The sequence below is a fragment of the Molothrus ater genome, chromosome 24 (genome assembly GCF_012460135.2).
Source record: "Molothrus ater isolate BHLD 08-10-18 breed brown headed cowbird chromosome 24, BPBGC_Mater_1.1, whole genome shotgun sequence".
Classification (NCBI taxonomy): Eukaryota; Metazoa; Chordata; class Aves; order Passeriformes; family Icteridae; genus Molothrus; species Molothrus ater.
In genome coordinates, this window is record NC_050501.2 from 3,049,131 (window position 1) to 3,071,276 (window position 22,146).

Genomic DNA, 22,146 nt, shown 5'->3' on the forward strand with positions numbered 1-22,146 from the left:
GAGGGGAAAACCTCAGCATTTGGGGGCACCTCTGGGAGTCACCCCAAGTGGCTCATGGTTATCACCTCCTTCCCTTTGCATTTCCCACCCTCATGGTTACCACCCTCCTTCCCTTTGCATTTCCCACCCTTTCTCCCTTGTGTTTCCTGCTCTTTTCCCCTCATGCTTCCCACCATTTACCCCCTAAATTTAAAGCCTTAAAATAGTCTCAGAGAGGTGGTTTTGATGACTTAATCCTTAAAAGAAGAGAAAAGGAGGTTTTCTCAATTTGAAGCCCTCTGTTCCAGAACCCCCTTCTTTTTCTGTGGTCACTGGGATGCACTGGGAGGGACTGAGGAGAGACTGAGGGCACTGGGAAAAAACAGACTCAGATTTTAAGAAAGTTTTTATTTATTTCCAGAATTCTCTCAGTTTTTGGGTTTCCCCTCCAATTTTGCATGCTCCACCCAAATCCCCCAATACAGAGGAGACGCCCCTCATTAGCAGCCCCCATTAATGAGGCTGGGGGGGAGGGCAAGGGGGAGCTGGACCCCCTCTGTGCTCCTCCCCCCACCAAACCAATGTGGTTCAGACTCATTTCACAGAAATTTGGGGGCAATTTCATTGAAATCAGGAAAAGTTAACATGGGGAAATCCCCCAATATGGGGGTGTCCTCCCATCTGATACCGGGGAGACCCCGCCCCGCTGACGTCACTCGGCGGTGTGGGGGGGGCGATGGGACCCCCGGCGGCTCCTCAGGAGCAGGCGGAGCTGTGGGAGAGGGAAGGCTCAGGGAGGTCCCCAAAACACGGGGTTCTACCCCAGAATATGGGGATGTCACCCAGTGATCCTGAGACAGGACCCCAAGGTTTGCGGGGCTTGTGAAAATGAGGGGGTAAAGCAGCAGGATTTGGGGGTAAAGCAGCAGAACTTTTGGACATAGCAGCAGGGTTTTGAGGCCAAACTGGGATTTTGGGGTTCCAGGAGCACTTCCAGGCATTTCCCCCCATCAACAGGAAGTTTTAGGGTGCAGTGGGGTTCTGGGTGTGAAGGTGATCTGGGGTCAGATCTGGGGTGATGGGGGGTGCTGGGGATGGTGCTGGCTGTGGGGGTGATCTGGGGTCAGATCTGGGGTGATGGGGGGTGCTGGGGATGGTGCTGGCTGTGAGGGTGATCTAGGGTGCTGGGGGGTGCTGGGGATGGTGCTGGCTGTGGGGGTGATCTGGGGGTCTCACCTGGTCTCCGGGGGCCCCCGGGGGCAGCAGGCTCTGGGGCAGGTCGTGCTCCAGGTTGCGGGCGCTGGGGTCGGCGCCCCAGGCCAGGAGCAGCCTCACAAGGGGCTCCTGGCTGGGGGTCCCAGGCAGTGCTGCTGCCATGTGCAGGGGCGTGTTCCCGTGGGCCTGAGGGATGTGAGGGGGCTCAGGGTACCCATGAGGTACCTCAGAGACCCTTGATACCTCCAGCCCCCCCAGACTCTCCACAGACACCCCAAAGCCCCCAGTGCCCTTTTGATCCCTCTGAGCCTCCCAGAGCCCTTTCACACCCCGCAAGCCACTACAGGAACCCCAAAGAGCTCCACAGACCCCTCCAATCAGCCCCAAGAGCCCCACAGGGGTCCTCCAGTCCCAAGTGCCCCACAAGGCCCTAGAGAGAACCCAGAGCCCCCCTCAGAGCTCCCCCAGTCCCTCAAACCTTGATGTTGATGAGGCGGGGGGCCATGCCAGGCTGGCGCAGCAGCAGGTGGGCCAGGGCAAGGTTGCCTCCCCGCACGGCCAGGTGCAGCGCTGTCAGGCTGCTTTTGGTGTCCTGGGGGCAAAACAGGGCTCAGGGGGGGTCCCACAGCAGGTCTCACACCCCTACAACCTCCTCAAAGGGACCCCAAGAAATCCCAGTGCCTGGGAGAACAGGTTTATCCAGCCCATGGGGACCCTGAAGGGACACACAGGTGTCTTTGGGGGGCACACAGGTGTCTTTGAGGGTCTCACACCCCTCCCCAACCCAAGGTACCCCAAGGGACCCCAAAGGACCCCAAAGGCCAGGAGCTCAGGTCTGCCCAGCACACAGGGACCTTGAGGTGGGACACAGACATCTTTGAGGGGCACAGAGGTCTGTGCGGGGATCTGAGGGACACCTGGAGAGTTGTGGGGTACCTGGGAGTCTTTGGGGGGGTCTGTACCTGGCTGCTGCTGTCTGCCCCCATCTGCAGGAGCAGCTCCACACAGCGGAATCGGTCCTGGGGAGTGGGGGACCCCCCTCCAGAGCCCCCTGTGGGGCTGTGCCCTCCCTGCAGGGAGGCGTTGTGGGCCAGGACAGCGCAGTGCAGAGGGGTCTGGCCTGGGGGGGAACCAAGAGGGGTTCAGGAAAGGCACCTCCCCCAAACAGGGCCCCTCTGGAATTGGGAATCCTCCTAGGGACCCCCTCAAAGCACAAACACACCCCCGAGACTCTCCCACCATCACCCAGGACCCCCAAACTGGAGATCCCCCATCCCCCCAAAACAGTGATGCATCCCACCAAGAGCTACCAAAAAATGGGGATCCCCAGTGTCCCCTTCAAACCAGGGACCCCCAAGCCCCTCTGTATTAAGTACCCCTCAAGTGGGACTCTCCCAAGACACTCTGAAATAGGGACTTGTCAGAGACCCCAAATCAGGGACGCCTGAGTCCCCCTCCCACTGGGGACCCACCAACTGAACTTCCCCGGTCCCACCCAAACAAGGACTCCCCAAGAATCACCCTCACCCCAAAACCAGGGGTCCACCCCAAGCCCCTCCACCACCCTTGTCCCCCCTCAGATTTGCTGACCCTCAAAATTTCTGGCCTCCACGTTGACAGGAACCCCCGAGGACATCATGGCCTGGGAAGGCAAGGGGGAAGATCTGGGGTCCCCCTGGATACCAGGAACCCCACTAGGCCGGTTCCCTGGTCTCCCAGGACAACTGTGTCCCTTCTGGACCCACTCTGGGGTCCCCTTTGGGAGGGTTTTGTGGTCCCCATGGGGTCGGGGTCCCACCTGGAGGATTTGAGGGTGCCCGTAGGCTGCAGCCAGGTGCAGCGCCGTGCGGCCCCCGTGGTCAGCGGCGTCGGGATTGGCCCCCAGGACAAGCAGGTCCCGCACAATCTCCGGGGCTGCAGCTGCTGCTGCCACCAGCAGGGGAGTCTGGGGACATCAGTGCGGGGGTCAGGGACAGAATGAACAGGGGGTCAGGGGGGACGTGAGTCACTCCTGGGGGGAATTAGATGTCTCGGGGGTAAAGGGGGTCTGGGGGCTCTTGCAGGGAGAAAAGGAAGGTCAGTGAGATCTAGGGGAGTCAGGGCTGGTTGGGGGGCATCCAGCACCCCTGAACCCTCAAATTATCACTCTGGTATTCTGCAACTGCTCTGCCCCCCACCTTTTCATTCCTTGATCATCCCCTCATTAATGATTTGTTATTGATTGCCCCTTCATTGCCCTTTATTGTAGTCTAATTACACCATCACTAATCACCCGTTATTACCCCCCAGTATTAATTGCCCCTTTATTATCCAGCACTCCCTGTATTATTAGACTGCAACAGAACACTGTGATTAATTATCCCAGAATTAACTACCTCCCCATTATTAATTACCCCATCTTTTTACCTCCATCACCCCCTTGTTGCCCCAGTAAGACCCACTTATTACCCCTTCTTTACCAGCAATGTCCTCAACTTTCTCTTGCACTTCGAGCTTCCCCTCCCTGCCCCTACCCCCACAGCTTGCCCAGCTGCTCCTGCACCTTGATCTCCTCCAGATGCCCCTCAGGCGCCCCAGGCGTGCCCCCCCCTCACCTTGCCCAGGTGCTCCCGCACCTCAAGTCCCCCCAGGTCCCGCAGAGCCTCGGCCGCAGCCCGGGCGAGCGCCCAGTGCCCCCCGGCACAGAGCACGTGCAGCAGCCTGGGGATGGAGCGGGGTTACAGGGGACCCCCTTGCCCCTCTACCCACCCGCCACGTTCCTCCCAGAACACAGACCCCACAAAAGGACTTGGTCACCCCATAGCTCCTCCCAGTGCCTCACAACTGCCCCTGGGGCCTTCCCAGCACTGCCTTGTCCCACTGATTCCCCCATTGCCTCCCCGCTGACCTCCACATTGACTCTCCTATTTACCCCACACTGATCTCACCCACAGACCCCCTTCATCCCATTGCCCCCCACTGAACACCACATTGACCCCACTCACCCCATTGCCCTCCCATTGCACTGCTACGGGCCCCACTGACTGTCCTTCACACCACTGACCCCCAAACTGCCCCCCCATTGACGCCCCCCATTTGTTCCAATTTAGCCCATTGACCCGTCATGGAACCCTTGACCCCTGTACCCCGTTATGGCCCCCATACCCCCCAGTGCCCTCCCATGGCCCCCCATTCACTCACGTGTCCCCCTCCTCGTCCTGCCGCAGCAGCTCGCGGGGGTCTTGGCCCCCCAGTGCAGCGCGGGCGGCTGCCAGGTCCTGGGGTTCAGGATATGGGTCTTGGATCTCCCTTCCCAGCAGGGAGGCCCCAAATTCTCCCCACGGCACTGTGGGATGGGGCCAGGCAGGGCCAGGGATGGCAGCAGCCTTGGGGGGACAGCAGTCAAGGTGGAGGGGGGCTTGGTCCCAGTTTCCCCTGCCCCAATGATCCCCCCACCATTTTCCTCCCCTTGCCACCCCATTGCCCCCATCTACATCATCTCCCCCCATTGCCGCCCCCATTGCCCCTCCACTGTCCCCAATTGCTTCCTTCATTCCCTCCCATTGCCTCCCTTAACCATCCCATTCCCCCATGTAACTCTGCATTGCCCCACCATTCCCCTCCCAGTTGTCTGCCCCCTTGTCCCCCCCATTTCCCTCCCTTCATCTCCCATTCCCCTCCATTCTCCCCCCACTGCCCTCTCATTTTCCCCCATTGACCCCCATTTACCACACTGCCCCCCCTTGAACCCCCCAGTTCACGCCCCATTTCTCCCCCGTCCCCTCGAACCAGCTCACCTGAAACGCCCTGGGACCGGAGACCCTTCCCCCGTGGGCCCCCCCCGGGCTGCCATGGGACACATGTGGGACCGCGCAGAGGCCGGGAGTCACCGCGGGGACAACGGGCCAGGGAGCGCCTGAGGGGACACCCGGTCATGTGGGGGAAGGGGAAGGGGGGACGTAAGGATGGGGGAAGCATGGAGAATATTTACAGTGCACAGGGGATGTGGGGGGATCTGGGAGGAACTGGGGGGTCGCAGGTCACTCACCGTCCGAGGGGCGCGGGGAGGGCAGAGCCAAAACCTGGGGGGAGAGCGAGGGGGTCAGGGAGGAGAGTGGAGGTGTCCCCGGGGGAGGTGTCACCTGGGAGAGGGGGTCACCCACCGGGGATCTCGCCCCTTCCCTGCTCTTCTGCTGCCGTAGCTCCTTCAGCAGCTGCTTCACCGTCTGGGGCGGAGCGGCGCGGGGGGGACCTGGGGGTGTGCAAGGGAGGGTTCGGGGGTCCCCGGGATGACGGGGAACCCTGAAAACTCCTAAAACCCCGCCAAGCGCCCAGGCGTCCCCTAGATCCCCGTGTCTCACCCAGACCCTCTTCGGGGGTCCCCTCTGAACTCCCGAGACCTCTCAAACCGCCGTGTCATAACCGGGCCCCCCGGGACCCCCAAAGCCCTGGGCACTCCCCCAGCGAGGCAGGAATCCCCCCGTCCTGACGTCACGGGGATTCCCATGCGTCACCGCCCGCCCCCGCCGTCCCGGCCCTCCTCCCCGGGGAACCCCCTCCTCCCCCGCGGGGAGAATCCAGCGGGGAGGCCCCGGGAGTCCCCCCGCTCCTTCAAGGCCAGTGTCCCCCCTACTCCCCCCCAGGTCTCCTGAAGGGTCGGCAGACCCTTCTTGGCTCTCTTAAAGGGCCAGTGTCCCCTAAAAGCGAGGCTTAAAGGGCCAGTGTCTCCTACAAGCAGCTCTTAAAGGGCCAGTGTCTCCCAAAAGCAGCTCTTAAAGGGCCAGTGTCCCCTAAAAGAGCGTCCTAAAAGGCCAGCGCGCTCTCCCAGGTGTTTTAAAGAGCCAGCACCCTGTCCCAGAACGTTTAAAAGGCCAGCGTCCCCTCAAAGCGGGTCTGAAAGGGCCCGCGACACCCCCCGCCCCCGAACCCCCCAACCCACTTATCCCCCCATACCTCTCTGGGGCCGCATCCCCGCGGGATCCGGGGGCAAATGGGGCCGGGGCGGGCGCGGGGACCGTTTTGGGGGGACTTGGGCGAGGAAACCCCGCCCCGGAGGGAAACGCCACCAAAACGCCAACGCTGTCACTGTTGCGACGGGTGACAAAGCGGGGGGGCGGAGCTTCGGGGGGGCCCAGGGCACCCAGAGGATGGGTGAAGGTGCCGGAGTCACCCCGGGGCCGGGGTCCTCTGAGGGGGTGTTGCGATGGGTCACAGGTCCTGGGTTGTTCCCTTTTGGCGTCATCAGCAGTGATTTGGGGCGACAGTCTAGGGTCCCTCTCAGCCCCCATCATTTTGTGTGGGTCTTTGCCCCACTTGGGGGACTCTCTTCCCCTTTCTATGAGGGGGCTCTGGCTCCCCAACCCCAGAAGATCACGAGACCCACGAAGACCATGAAGACTGTGGAGACACCAGGGCTGGTGCCTTGACTGGGGGAGGGACCAGGGCTGTCCCCCCAGCCACAATTTGCAGGATGTCACTGCTCTCCTCCATACCCCCCACTTGGGGGCTGTGGGGTGTGTCTTACCCATTTGGGGGCATCTCTGCCCCATCTGAGGGAGGCTTCTGACCCATTTGGGGGTGGTATTTAGGATGGGGGGGGCTCAGCCTGATTTTGGTGGGAGCTTCTGACACATGGGACCCCCAACTCCAGGAAACCATGGGACCCACTGAGACCATGAAGACTCCTGAGGCCACCAAGGCTGGTGGATTGATTGTGGGGGATGTCACACAGCAGGGAGGTTCCCTCCAGGTTCCTGACTGGGGGGGGGTGTGTCACAAGTGTACTTCCTATTACACAGGTCCTGAAGCCTTACTCAGACAGGCAGCTCCATTCTCTAAATGCCAGAACACACCTGCCCAAAGAGCTGGAACAGCTGGAGGAACAGCAAAGCACCCTGACCAAAGGCTGTGGTTTATACACCCCAGTCTCAGTGGCTGCACATTTGCTGTCCCAGCCCATCCCTTCCTGCAGCCTCTCTTAATCCTTGGCTCCCTTGTACCTCCTGAGTACAACTGCAGCTCCCAGGTAATCCCATCTCCCTTCCTCTGGCCCCAGCCACAGACACTGACCCTGAGCCCAGCAGATGGATACAGAACAGGCAGGAAAGAAGAAAACAAATAGAGAGGAAACCTTATAAAGTACACATGGAAACTTGAAAATACAAAGAGAAGCAAGGTCAGGAGAGAACTAAAAGCAGGCACAGAAAGCTACAGTACCAGTGTATGTGTATAAACAAAATTTTACAGACAATGGATTAAGAGAGGAAAATAGACAGCGAGCTATATAAAAGTATACAGAAAATACAAGTGTTTAAAGTTAAGGAACTAAGAGAGGAATGAATTAAACACTATCAAGAGTGAACTAAGATAAAGACAGAAACTGTGAAAAAAACCCTTACACTTTCTGATATAGGCCAGGGCACCTTCAGAAATTTTGCTTGTGAAAGTGAAAATATAAATGTGCACCTACTGATTTGCATGTGTATCTTAGCAATAAAGAGTGAATCTATAACATACCTACTGATTTGCATGTGTATCTTAGCAATAAAAACTGAATCTCTAAGGCAGCACAGAAAATACACTAATTTGGAGAGTATGTGCTTCAATCTTCATGTGGTGATCTCTGGTCTGCCTTCAAACCCAGTACTGCTGAATCTGGTGATCCTAAAGACAACATTGAGTAGTTCAGTTGTCCAAATTTCTCATTGTTGCAGTTTATAATTTGTGGTCCTCTTTCACTACTGAAAGAAAACTGTGAGAGTGAGTTCGTGTTAGCCTGAAAACGTGTAGGACACATCACTGATGTTTGTGCCTCTGCTCATCCAGCTGTCCATTGTGGGTCAGACAGATAACAGGAGAAAATAAAAATCAATTGTACACATAAAGTGCACATTATTGATTGATGTATAGAAATGAAAAGGCCTTGATCTTCAGAGACTATTTCCATGATTGGAGGATTACCGTGACGTTTGACCCTAAGCTAAGAAAAATCAATACAGTTATAAAAATTTAGAGAATGTTTTGCAGTGAATAAAAAGCCAGTGAGGTAGCTTCTAGACCTGGAAGAATAATTAATAGCCTCTCCATACAACATTAAATTACTAATTTCTGGATGTTGTTATAAACAGTTTATGTAAATAGTCAGAGTTGCAAGCTGTCTGAACTAAGGTAAAAAGCAGCATCAACACTATAAAATGATTGTTGGCACTTGAATTTATTTTCCCTTGTGAGTTGTCAAGTTGTCATTTAACTGTAGTAGCATTTTAAAAGAGATAATGCATCCTGGAACACTGGGGATTGTTACATGTTCTTCTTTTAATATTTAGGTTTTACAGAGCAACTAAATCTCCAGCCATGGCAGCTCAGTCTCACCAAACACTTCAGCTTTTCAAACAAATCTTCATCATCTCTGCACGAGCTGGCAGGTTGTGTGTGTGTGTGTGTGTCTGTGCACCACTTCAGCAGAGTTAGAGGGTTTTATTAATAATAGACAATATTTAGAGACCTACTTGGGGTACTCAAGAGAAGACACATGTTTCAAATCCTGCTTTAAGTACTTCACAGAGATGGCTGGCTGGAGACTGCTAGCTTGCCACAATGACTGAGTACTTTCAGGCAAGCTGTCAAGTGTGAAATTGGACGTGACCTATCGACTGATCTTCAGCACCAAAATTAAAAGATAATGATTAGCTTTTTAGAGTTCTCAGCAGAGGAAGCTTGTTCATCCTTTACAGGACATTTGAATCAGAACTACACTTTTGCAGAGTGCTGATGAGGATCACCTAGAAGAACATTATAGTGCTGGATATGCATTGGTCCTAGCAGTGGACCTGCACATTAATACCAGGCATGCCTAATGAGGCTGTGCCCTTGCCACTGCACTGCTAATGCTGGCTCCAGAAAACAGTTTTGTACACAAAATAGACATATGTATTTCTTTTTTTCTCCTTTTGTAAAATAAGGTATTTTTCCCTCCCCCCTGCCCAACATTTCTTAATGTTTAGAGTGTTTGAAAGGGTTTTCTCAGCTTACCATCAGTACCCAAAATGTTCTTTGAGACCAGACAGTTTGTGACTCTTTTATAACAGAAAATAGTTCAGCCTGTTCTCCCAGTTTTTCCTGCTGAGGTAATGCAGATGGGTGGCTTAAGGTCTAGATTAAAGATGGAACTTGTGTCACCTGGTCAGCTTTTATAGGCTGTGAGTAAGGATCACTATCAAGAAGAACGACATCTTTAGTATGTCTGACATTTAAGACAGGAATTATAATGATTTGCTCCCATAAAGAAATACTGAATGATATGGATGGGAAAATAGAGCAAAACCATTGTCAAGTTCAGGAGTCTTTTAAAGATGTCAGCATGACAAGTAATATGGTCTCAGGAGGATAAATGAGAAGTGCAGAATCACAGAATACAGGAGATGCTGTCTGGGAGCAGGGAGTGAGCCTGGAGTGGCCAAAAGTGCATCCACTGATGTTTTAATGTCAGGGTTGTGGTGCTTGGCTAGAGCAGGAGAAGAGACTGTCTGCAGGAACTTACAATGAGAGTGTTTGGGAGTGTTCACCTTCTTCTGCACAGGCAAGCTGAATGTCTGCTGCGAGGGAGATATGTAAACTAAAACATGGTCTGAAAGTTCTGTTTTATTCTGTGTTATTTGTATGAGGCTGAGACTGTTCCTAAAACTTAAAGGTGCTATTGAGGCAAGAGAGAAGATAATCTCAACTTAAAGCTGCAGAATTTCTATTTCTAGCTTTTTAAAAGTGAGAATATTTACTGTTCATAGTTAAATTATGCTTGGAGCATTAGTAGATTGAACAAGAGATCGATTTTCTCCTCCCTTCAGCCCCAGCAAATATAAATTCCATGGGCAAAGCTCACACTCTATTTGCTACTGTAGCAAAAGAAACTGCTTATCATGTGTCAATTTACTCACATAGATGGAAGATGGCAGGGGTTGTAATTTGTTATTGGACGCCGCAGATGTTTAGTTTTACGTATTTTTGTAAAGAAAGGTATGTTTTATTTTTAATTTACCATTTATTTTTAATTTGTTTCTCTTTAAATGTTTAACTTGCCTATTTGTCTACTGATTTGCAAAAGTATTTTCATGTTTAGAAGGCTTAACATAAAGATTCCTCTATGGCATCAATATTGCAACCATAGCACTCCAGTTTTTGTTGACTTGTTAGCACTCCTGTTTTATATGGTGAAGATTAATCCATTTGAAGAGAAAATGCTATGCTAGAGCACTTTTGTCCTAAAAAATACCAAAGTAAGATACTATTCTATTGAATTGTGCTGTACATACAATGAAAAGGTGTTTAGCTACAAGTGTTTAGCTTGTCCCCACACATATGAAAAATTGTGTTACAATTGTGTATGTATACAATAAGATAAATATTGAAAAGGAATTTAAACTTTTGACCACAATGTAGTATTCTGTTAATGGAGAAACAAACGTATGAAAGAAAGGTGAGAGGTACAATTATACACATATGTTACCAGTTTATCTCTATTCAGATGACAGCCATTTAGGAAGATGCTGGTAAAGAATTTTTGTGGAAATAATTTATTTTTCAAAGAGTTGTGGCCAAAAATAGTAATGCTTGGCAGTTAGGCACTCTAGTCACTATTTCAAATGCAGGTATCATTGATCAGAGGAAGTGAACCAATTACAGCAATTCTATTTCTTTATTGTTGACATCCATAAACAAAAAGCAAATGTCTGCACAAAATGATATCCTTGAACATGTCTTTTTAATTAATATTGACATTTCCATGAGATGATTTATTCTCTCTTGAGCTCCTTTATATAACCAATTTTCTCTCTGAAACAGTAATTGGACTGCCATAATTACAGCTGTGACATGGGGCTTGGAACATCCAAAAATGAGGGCAAGCAAATATTCCTGTACCTGGATAAGTGACCTAAATATAAATGTACTGCTCTCACAGTGTTACTGGATGATGTTCAAATGGATCACATAATGCTCTTTTAATCCTGCTACAGGTCAGGCACTCAAGTTTCTACTGATCTGGTGCAGACTGAGGGTGTTTAATATCTTGTAGTGATGTGCTTATCAGGATGTTAATTATAAATAATAATAATAATGAAGCAGGCACAGGCAGATGATGCAGTTCTCCTTCTCCTAGGTGAAAGAAAATAATACCTAATTATCAATGAGCAGTTGGTCATGTTCCCATGGTTACAATGTGAGATATGATCATTTTCCCAGTGTTGTTTTTTCATAACATATTAAGGAAGGAATGCAAGTTTTACAATGTTTGATACTTGTTTCTCTCATTGCATTTTAGTGTTAATATGGCAGAATAACCATGGGAGACTGGAATTTCCTTGGAGGCATTTTAGAGGAGGTCCACATTCATTCCACTATTATTGGAAAGATTTGGCTAACAATCCTCTTCATATTTCGAATGCTTGTCCTTGGAGTGGCAACCGAGGATGTTTGGAATGATGAACAATCAGAATTTATATGCAATACTGAGCAGCCTGGTTGCAGAAATGTGTGCTATGATGAGGCCTTTCCCATCTCTCTCATAAGATACTGGGTCTTGCAAGTTATTTTTGTGTCTTCCCCTTCCTTGGTGTATATGGGTCATGCCTTATACAGACTAAGAGCCTTGGAAAAAGAAAGGCAAAAAAAGAAAGCTCAGGTAAGGGTGGAACTTGAAAGCACTGAATTAGAAATGACTGAAAATCGTAAAAGACTGGAGAGAGAGCTGCGGCAGCTGGACCAAAGAAAGCTGAACAAAGCACCCCTGAGAGGCTCTTTGCTCTGCACTTATGTGATACATATTTTCACAAGATCTGCAGTGGAAGTTGGCTTTATGATTGGGCAGTATCTCCTTTATGGTTTTCACTTAGATCCCCTTTATAAATGTCAGAGAGACCCGTGTCCAAACACAGTTGACTGCTTTGTATCTAGGCCAACAGAAAAGACAGTGTTTATTTTATTTATGCAATCAATAGCAACTGTATCCTTGCTTTTAAATATTCTAGAAATTATCCACTTAGGATTCCGAAAAATTAAAATGGGACTCTGTGAGCAGAATAGAACCAAAGACGACTCTGAGAATTTCTACATAAACAAATCTAAGAAATACTCTGTGATACCACACTCTTCTTTGGGAATACCCACCACCCCTCAGAAAACACTGCCTTGTGCTCTTAGCAGTTACACCTTTCTGATGGAAAAGCAAACTGACACTATGCTCTACCCAGTTTTAAATTCTCCTTCTGTGTTTCAGTCTGTGCCAAATAACCGTACAGAAAGCAGCAGCAATTACACCCATTGTAATCAGGAAAAGAAATCTCCAAAGAAGAGGCCAGCTACAAATGCTTTGGACAATCAGACTCAAAATGCTAGCACAAATAATAACGAAGGCTTCCTTGGTGAGCTTTGGACTGAGACACATAATGCACAAGAAGAGACCGAAAAGAAACATTTGCATGTTGATACTCAGAATGCAGATCCTGGGGCAAACATGTACTTGAGAAGCTTTGCTGAGATGCCATCTCAAACTTCACTGCAGCCTGGGACCAGTGACAGACGACAGGCAGTGCTTGAGGGCACAGGAGCACCAACAATTTCTCTTCCAATGAACAGTGACAGAAGACAAAGCAGTTTCAGTGCAAACAAAGCCCAAATTCCTTACAACGCTGATGGAAAAAATTCCAGCCGAGCAGACACTTCTGATTCTGTGGGGGTGGTGAGCTCAGAATCTACACAAAGCAGAAACTGGAACAGTCCTAAGCTTTTCTCTCTGTCTAGGCAACAGTCACTGTCAAGTAATGCCAGCAGCCGGCGTGCCCCCACTGATCTTCAAATATAACACGGGTGAACTCATTAGCTGCACTAACCAATGCTGGGATAATCCCTGCACACAGACACAACCCAGACCTGTGTAAGTGTAGCTAAATAATTCAACTTTAACCAGCTCTTTACATAGGTAGAAAATTTGTGTAACTCTTTGAATAGTAGCTAAGTAATTTTAAATAGTTTCTTTACTTCCTTTGTAATGAAATTGTGGCATAGACTTAGTGTATAAACTTCTACACTCCAGCTAAAAAGGAAAAAATACATCCTCCTAATGCACATATTAGGAAAAAGGCATAAAATCACAGCTGATACTATTTAAACTGAATAAAAGTAGAAGACAAAGTTTGCAGTCTAATGATATTTTTTACAAAGACCAGTAAATCAAATTTACCAGTAAATCAAATCAAATTCTCAGAAGAACGTATTGGTAAACATGGCTCTGCCTAATCAGTCTGAGAATTAAAACAGACACTTGGTGGCTGACCAAAAGCAGAATGGTAAACTTATTCCACTGTTCAAACTGTTGTAAATACAAAGAGAAAAAGCATTTACAAAACAGATAATGAATTCTTTGGCTCCATGGTACACTTTTTTTCAGTGTTATCACCACTGACTTCCTCAGCAGAAAAATCAAAGTGTATTTCTTATAGCATACTATCAGAATTCAATACACCACTGATTTTTTTAAAGCATCATGAATTACAGACGTGTTGTGAGCTTTATTTTTGACAATTTTCATAGCACTAATAAGATAGCAAAATCAGAAAACAAGTTACTGAAATTTACTAATCAGACATTTTAAATTTCACAAACCAGAAGGCTTACTATGAAAAACAGAAAAAAAATCAAAACCCAAAGCCAAAAAATGAGAACCAAAAAAAGTAAATATGGTAGTACCTTCCTGATTTCAGTCACAATGTCAAAAGACATTGATAAAAGGTTTATCAAACAATAAAACTACTTCTTTTCTGTTTGTCTTTCCCCTGAATTCTGATAAACTTTCAAATCAAATAAAGCTTCTACCTGTTTAGGAGGAGCATTTGTGTTTATGCTTTTTATAGGAATTACAAAACATTGGGACATTTATCCACTTGCTGTTCTGGTCCACATGGTGTAAAGGAAGTTCCATGAAACATCTTGAAATAATAAAGGAGGCAAAGATGAACAAAACACTATGGTACATTTGTAATCAAGCTTTCTATGTGTGAAATACATTTATTTGAGTTGCATAGCTCTGAAACACTGTAAATACTTGGTGAGGTGGTTCCACCTGGAATGCATGAGTATTTGTGTGTATTTTTTATTAGCAGATTTGACATACTGTTCATGTACTGAAAAAAATGATTTGTGAGATATAGGATAATGATGTTACAGCATGATTCAATTCTTAAAGGGCACTGTCATTATGCTTAACAGACAGCCATGTTTCAGATTGACTGAACACTGTACAATACTGGCAAAAGAGGAGCCAGAAAACCTAAAAGGTTTTTTTGCTTGTAGCAGCAACATTAATTTGGTGCCATCCAGGTAAGAAATACACACTGGAATTATTTAAACTATTCCCTGTAGATTTCTCTCCAGCAAGTATCCTTTTCACTTCTATCTGTATACATAAATACAGCCCTACATAATTGTGTTTACACTGTAAAATTTAAGGTTTTGTAATATACTGGAATGTACATTACTGCATAATGTGACTTAGGCAAGTTAATGCTGCTGCTGTGGCTTTGATTCTTGCATTTCTTGATGCATAAAATTCTGTGGGCAATAACTGCTAATGCTTGTTTTGCATTTAATCTCTCCATAATAAAAAGCCTCGTATTTAATGCACTCTGTTCCTGCTGTCTAAATAATACAAAGTCAGCATTTAGATGTTCACCTATGGGATATGACATTTGTATTTTTATTGTTCAAGACAAGTTAAAAAACAATTTTTCTGCTGCTGTGAGAGGAATTTTATGAACTTTTTAAATGTCTGGACAGGAGTTAAACATTCTGTTTCATCACAGCACTTTGTCAAAGGAAGAGTAACTACCGAAAAATAAAAACATTGCGGAGCAGCATGGAGAAAAAGTGTAAAAACTCCCTAACATCATATGTGCAAGATCATTTGGTTGGTCTTTTTTAATTATTATTATTTCGTTTCTACAATAAATAGATTGTAAACCGCTTTTCAGAAAAATAAACAGGTATAACTGCTTTTTTTTTTTTTTACAGGCTAAGGCAAAAGACTTTCGACGTGAAGATTTCAGAGCCTCTTGGGTAGGCACCTCTGCAGCTGCTGCTTGCTGCAACTTTCTCCTGGGATTTCAGTCAGCTGCAGCTACTGAAATGTATTAATCAGACACTTTGAATTTCTAAAACCACAAACCAGAGTGCTTACATTGGAAAACAGAAAAACTCCAGCGACCCTCAGGACAGCTCGGAGACGCTCGGGCCCGGTCACGGCCGGACGATCGCTGCTGCCACCGCTCGCAGCTCCGGGGCCGCGTGTGGCGGCGTCGCGGCCAGCGGGCGGAACAGCCCCGGAGGCTGCTGAGCGGAGCCCCGGAACCGTCCCCGGCCAGGAGAGCAGGGCAGAGCGGGACGGGGGCCAGAGCCGCGCAAGAAAGGGGGCACAGCGCCAGCCTCGGCTTCCCCTTGGCCGGCGAGCGCGACGGCGAGGCCCCGAGGGGAACGAGGCCGCCCCGAAAGGGGGCGAGGCCGCTCTGAGAGGGAGCGAGGCCGCCCCGAAAAGGGGCGAGGCAGCCCCGAGGGGAGCGAGGCCGCCCCGAGGGCGAGCGAGGGTGTCTTGAGGGGAGCGAGGCCGCCCCGCAAGGGGGCGAGGCCGCCCCGAGGGGAGCGAGGCCGCCCCGAAAAGGGGCGAGGCCGCCCCGAGGGGGAGCGAGGCCGCCCCGAGGGGGAGCGAGGCTGTCCTGAGGGGAGCGAGGCCGTCCCGAGGGGAGCGAGGCCGGCGCGCGGAGGGCGGCGCGCGGGGCGCGGCCCCGGCCGTTGCCGCGGCGCCGTCGCTGTGGTAACCGCGGAGAAGCGCTCGCGCCGTTAAAGCGCAGGGCGCAGGCGCGCGGCCGGGGCAGGCGCCGTGCGGGTCAGATGGCGCACCACAAGGTAGGGGGGAGCGCGCCGGCGTGGGCGCGGTGCCGCTCTCCGTGCCGGCTGCGCGGAGCGGCGGGCCGCCGACCGACACCGGCTCGGCCCTTCGTGCCGCCTCCGCGGCGGAGAGCGGGACCGGCCTGTGCCAAAGGGCCGCCTCCGCAGTCGAGGCGGGGCGCGCTGCCGATCTGACCGTGTGGGCGTCCTCCCTCAGGCCGCGGACTCCAAGCGGGAGCAGTTCCGCCAGTACTTGGAGAAGTCGGGAGTGCTGGACATGTTCACCAAGGGTAAGTGTCCGGCTCGCGTCGTGCCGCCCCGGGGGCCGGCGGGCGCTCCTCGGGGGCGTTGCGGGCGGGTGCGGTTCCTCTCACGGTGTCCCGCTCCCGCGGAGCAGCTGCCGCCCCGCACGGCAGTGCCGCGGCCGTCCCTCGGGCTGCCTTGCCGCTCTCCATCGGCTTCCCGCCTCGCCTCGCCGATCGCTTTTTCTCCTCAGTCCGGCGAGGCGGCCGGCAGAAGAACTCGCCTGGAAAACTTGGTGCGGCGTGGCCTGGAAATGGAGCCCGAGGTGCGCGGCGGGGCGGAGCACGGCGGGAGAGGGCAGCGGGCCGCGGGAAAGGCGCCCCGGGAGCCGCAGAGCGCTCCCGTCCCGCTCCTCACTCACCGCGCGGGGGGCAGTGCTGGAGGTGCGTGCAGAACGGCGAGGCGGGTCCCTTCCCATCGCGGGGTGTGATGGAGACATCTCCGGCCAAAGTGCTACTTTCAATGCCTGCTTTTGGTTGGTTAGTTTATTTTCTTTCAATGGGTGCTTTTCGTGAAGTTCTTCTCCGGAGGAAGTCAGTGCTTGCGATGAAATAACAGCAAATGTTGTCTTAAAAAAAAACTTTGTTTCCTACCCTTTATTGGATGGAACTTAGTTTCATTCATTCTAGAAATAAACCACTAAGTTCTGGATTAATGACTCTCCACATCAAATAGGGGGATATGATGATGCTAAACTTGACACCTGTGACTTGGTATCTTTGAAACCCTTCTAAAATCTTTTTGAAACCCTTCCAATAGTACGTGGCAAAAATGTGTTAATATTGAAAAAAATACTATTCTGCTAATATTGAAAACATGTTGTTTAAAGAGGGAGCAGCAGATCTAGGATGTCAAGTGAATAGCTGCTGCACTAAGACTCTTGGCCTGGTGTGTGAGTACCATTTGATTTTTCAATCGCACTACCATCCTATGGGATGGCAAAACAAGTCTCCCAAGCAGCCTCATTTTGCTTTTAACTTAGGAGGTGCTCAGCTGCAAACCAGTTTGGCTGTGTAGCGCAGACATCTGAAACTGGCACGTGGCCCCTGTGGGGAGCAGGGAGTGGTTGTGTTTGGGAACTTCCTGGGTATTCATGTGACAGTCTCCTATTATGCTGCTGTGTGTGTGGCTATTTTTATTAAAATTGTCGGGTTATTGCTGCTTTTGTCCGGCGGTTTTGGCCATTAGAGCCCCCATCCGTAAAGATTCTCAGCGCCAGCCATTTAGTAGCTATTTAGTTTTGTAACTGGATGCTCAATGGGTGTTTGCTGTTCTGCTGGAAGTTACAAAACTGCCGATGTCTTGTGGTATAAAGATGTAGCTTAAGTAGAAGTTTTATGAACACTATAGTTAGGATTTCAGGCTTACTGGCGAAAGCTAGTACTAGGGTGCATGTGGCATATGTAAAATTTTTCAGGATGTTTTGTGTTCTGTGCTAGAATAGCCAAAGACTGTGTGGGGTTAGGGATCAAGAAAACTCTTGAGCTGTTACCAGCTGGAATGCTCTGTCCCCTCTGATACAGCAGACCTGTTGCTTATGCCATAGTATACAGGTGAAAATCTTGTTAAATGGAAAAATGCAACATGTATGCTTTCTGACTGCTGGTATGTGTTTGAAAAACTTGGAGCTGCATGAACTTCTTGCAATTGTTGAATATTTTCTATTTGCAGTGTTGGTAGCCTTATATGAAGAGCCAGAGAAACCAGATAGTGCACTGGAGTATCCTTTTTCTTGCTGTGACTTATTTATTGAGACTTCATGCACAGTACTGCTCCTGACTCATGGGTGAACTGCATAGGCTCATTTCGAAGCCTTGCATTGGGAATGTGACTTTTATCAATGCATTTTCCCTAATAATTGCATTTTCACAAGCTAACAGTCTGACAGATGCAGGAGAGCTGGGTATTTCAGTATGCCGGCAGTTATGGAGCTAAGTTAGAGCCATTTCAGTGTTGGAGAGCTGCAGCATTAGCTTGGAGTACCTGCAGTGGCAATGGGTTCTGAAGTTTGCTTCTTCACACTTCCTTTTTCTGTTTGTTTGTTTTTAAATACATGAAGAAAGGGGGAACTAGAATATTTGTTTTCCTGCTGTTTTTAAACAGCCTCCATTTTTGGGTATGGCTTCTTTTTTTTGTTATTTTAATTCTTCAAAACATCTGCCATTAAGAAAAGAAAAGAAGGGCGTAGTAACACATAAGGATTTGTACTGATATCTTGTTTTTTTTGTTTTTAAGGAATATGAATTTGAAAAGCTCTCTTATTTTGGTAACTTTTTTCCTGTAGTAATCTCAGTGGTTTACTGCAATTTTGACCATTTATACTGCAGTGTTAACTTCAACACGGGGGTTTAATCTAAAATGTAGTTATACAACTGAAGAAATACTTAACATCTAAATATCAGTTTTCTGAAGCATCATCTGGGAGCTTCAGCTCCTGAGAATCCGGAAATAGAAGCACTTCGCTTGGAAGTGGCAGAGATGAAAGAAAAATATGAAGCTGTGCTGGAAGAAAATAAAAAACTGAAAACCAAGGTAAAAGTCTACTTGGTGTTACTCTATAGTTCCATCTTATACAACAAGAAAAATATTTTAATTATAATAGAGCTAACTTTCTTCCATTAGAGTAACTGATAGATGTTGTTGCATTGTTTAGCCTCATGACTGAGAAATGCTGATAGAATTCGTTGTAGTAAAGATTATTATTTTTTATGGAACACTTATTATGGAATAGAACATAAGATATTGCTAAACTAGGGTTTTATTTATTTAGAGGAAGTGTATTATCATGTCCAATACGTTGTATTGAGTCTTGTCTGGATGTGTTTAAGTTATCTGATATTTTGTAGATCATGCTTTCAGGACAGTTTTGAAAAACAAGTATCCATTATAAAGCTTTTTAAAAGGCAGATTGAAGGAGGAATATTATGTATTACTTTGTGTCACTTGGCACAGCCTTCCACATGGCAGGGTCTTCCACAGGCACTTAGATCCGTGTGGAACAACAATTTGTGCTTTAATTTACTTCAAGTGACCTTGGTATTTATCTGAAACAACAATGAATCTGAAGTGCTAGCCAGGGCAGGGCCGTTCTTTAATGGTCTGCAGGCTGTCTGAGAGAGCTCTGAGCTGTGAACAGCTCTCTAACAACGCTGAAGAAGGAAACCTCTGACATACTTAGTATGCCATGGCTTATGAGCCACTGCAGATTAAAAGAGGATAGTGATTGTCACATGTGAATACCCCTGAGTTTTAGTGGGAGACAACCCCCTCACTTTAGTTCTGTGAGAAAGGATTCTTTGTATTTCTTGTCCAGAGTGCCATCCTGCTGTCCTTGTAAGTCTCCTTCTTCCCTATTACCCATGATGAGTCCTCAGCTACATTTGTTGTTTCTTACTAGGAAATATGGCAAAGAACACAATTTTAGACAGAGTAGCAGTAGACCAGCCACTTGTTTTAGCAGACTTAAAAATGCAGCTGATAATAAATGGACAGATAAGAGCAGAGTAATCTGGGTCTTTGTTTAAAGAAGTCTTTTCAAGAAGTCAAAACTTGTTGCAGGAAAGTAACCCTTTTGGAATCATGGTTCATTGGTGCTTTCCCGTTCATTCTTTAAATAATAACTCCTTCTTTACATATTTCCCAGTATTAGTGTGTTTTGTTTTTCCCTGTTCTTTCCTCTACAATGTAATGCCCATCATTCTGACATACTGTAGAAGTTCTCACAGCAGGGAGAACACTACCATTCTCTTGTAGCATCCTCTAACATAAAATACCTGCCTTTAACTGTGATTTTATTGGTAACTACTGTTGCATTCATCACACAAATGTCAGATATTCATGTGTCTTGGAGGAGGACAGGAAATCAACAGTTAGGTCCTTGGTAGAAAAGAAAACTGACTTTGGGTTGTGTATATCTACATCAATAAAAAAATAAAATTTTAGTGATTCTTGTTAGCAGCAGAGTGGTTGCTGCAATTTACTGTTGCTGGTAGGAAGGAACACATGTACATATTTTTTATTATTAATTTTTATTTATGCTTTTAAATTTTATTTATATGTACTTTGTTTAATTTTAACCCACTCTGAAGTTTGCAGAGGGGAGGAATCTTAATTGAGTAAACTGAACCAGCATATTTCAGAGAGATACCCATAATTCTTGAACTGTTTTTGAAGCTTGAACTGATTTTTAAAGCCACTGAGGTCAAGTGAACAACTTTGTATCTTTCTTTGGTAGTAACTTTACAAGTAAAGGTCATATTTCAGTATGGAGTTGCCCAGGCTATACTCTCCAGAAAGCATAATGGCAGCTAGAAGGATTACAAGAAATGTCAGCTTGGATACTATTGCAGTGAGAATGACTGTTTCATTGAATCGTGTTTCTGTGAAAGCTTACAGGACCCCAGTCATGATCAATTGCTATTTAAGATGAGAGTGCCTAAAGACTGCTAGAATTAGAAACAGGGAAAAGTTGAGGACAAGACAAATGTGCTTGAAAGTGCATTTAAAAATGCACCTTGTTATGGCTGCATGGGTTATACAGTGTGAGAAATGGATGTTTTGGGGAAGGGTTACTTTATTGCCTGACTTGAAAATGCACTTGCATAAGGATGAGTGAGTTAAAATGTACAAAGTAAATGGAACAAGTCCAGACCATACATTTTCTTTCACCTCTTAATATAGAGTGTTACATGAAATATTGCAACTAACTAAATTCCTTTCTTTAAATCCACAGCTGGCTCAGTATGAACCACCTCAAGATGAGAAGCATGGTGAATAACAGTAGTTTTTTTCTTTATTGCCTTGACTTAATAAAGGGCTTCCTGAGAAATGCTGTCTTGTGTGTGAACTCTGCATTGTCTTTGTTACTTCATCATCTTAGAGAAAGAATTCATTACCATGAGCATGCTGATGCCTTGGCAACTGCTGAGTTAAGCATGCTGGCCAATGTTCTTGTCTTTCTGTGTTTAAGAAAAGATGACAATTATGATTAACTTTTAGATAACTGTGCTTGACTCTTCTGAAATGCAAAGTAGTTATTAATAAAAAAAAACCTAAAAATAAAAGAGTGATAATATTTTAAAGAGGTACATTTGTTTCCTACCCTAAAATTAAGTACTTTAAAGGCAGCTGATGACAGCAAAAATACAGGAAGGGGGAAATGAAATGCAGTAGTTGTCTTATGTATTAGATTTATTGGCTGTTAGTCTGCAAAACCTATCCTAAAAATGAGGAAGTTAAACTAACATGAAAATGTGGTAGGATGGATCAGAACTTTTGTTAGTCATTGTAATCAAGGGCTAGTGAATGCAATAATTGCTTGCCTTAATATTGTATCTATTGTCCTAAATAGACCAGAGGAGAGGTAAAATTAGGGGGAAATACTATTTTATGTCTGTAAAGCATTAATTAGGGAAAAAAAAACTGCCCTGAACCAACAAACCAAAGCCAATCAAGAAAGGCAAAAAAGAATAATTTCCCAAACCTCAGGAACAAAGGACAGAAGAAAGTTCCTTGAATGTAAGCTAGAACATGAGGCATTAAGTTGCACCATGTGGGAGCAGGGAGAGGGTAATGCTGTGGGAAAGGTGCTGGTGTTTCTGAGTACCGTGGCATGTCCTGCTAAAGAAGCAGCAAGGCAGGTAAAGGTGTTGGCCAGGCCATCCCAGGGCATGGACAACTGACTTGAGCTGTTGGTGCCTGGCAAGTAAACCCAACTTAGAGTTTTCATAACTGTATTTGCTT

General features: G+C 47.6%; 3 protein-coding genes across 3 annotated transcripts; 2 read left to right on the forward strand and 1 right to left on the reverse strand.

Annotated features, from left to right (window-relative positions):
• Window positions 1-372: 372 nt before the first annotated feature.
• NFKBID (NFKB inhibitor delta) lies at window positions 373-6,194 on the reverse strand. The gene is made up of 12 exons (XM_036396987.2): window positions 6,127-6,194; window positions 5,337-5,425; window positions 5,222-5,255; window positions 4,971-5,089; window positions 4,375-4,559; window positions 3,789-3,894; window positions 2,993-3,139; window positions 2,785-2,836; window positions 2,157-2,314; window positions 1,673-1,786; window positions 1,216-1,380; window positions 373-751 (listed from the first exon to the last, which is right to left on the reverse strand). The coding sequence occupies exons 1-12, from the start codon at window positions 6,140-6,142 to the stop codon at window positions 692-694; spliced, it is 1,245 nt and encodes a 414-aa protein (XP_036252880.1). The 5' UTR covers window positions 6,143-6,194; the 3' UTR covers window positions 373-691.
• A 5,315-nt stretch (window positions 6,195-11,509) lies between these two features.
• Window positions 11,510-13,042, forward strand: GJA9 (gap junction protein alpha 9). Its single transcript, XM_036397155.1, has one exon. The coding sequence runs from the start codon at window positions 11,510-11,512 to the stop codon at window positions 13,025-13,027; it is 1,518 nt and encodes a 505-aa protein (XP_036253048.1). The 3' UTR covers window positions 13,028-13,042.
• Window positions 13,043-16,027: 2,985 nt separating this feature from the next.
• MYCBP (MYC binding protein) lies at window positions 16,028-21,235 on the forward strand. The gene is made up of 5 exons (XM_036397254.2): window positions 16,028-16,119; window positions 16,319-16,391; window positions 18,076-18,124; window positions 18,807-18,936; window positions 21,137-21,235. The coding sequence occupies exons 1-5, from the start codon at window positions 16,105-16,107 to the stop codon at window positions 21,179-21,181; spliced, it is 312 nt and encodes a 103-aa protein (XP_036253147.1). The 5' UTR covers window positions 16,028-16,104; the 3' UTR covers window positions 21,182-21,235.
• Window positions 21,236-22,146: the final 911 nt, after the last annotated feature.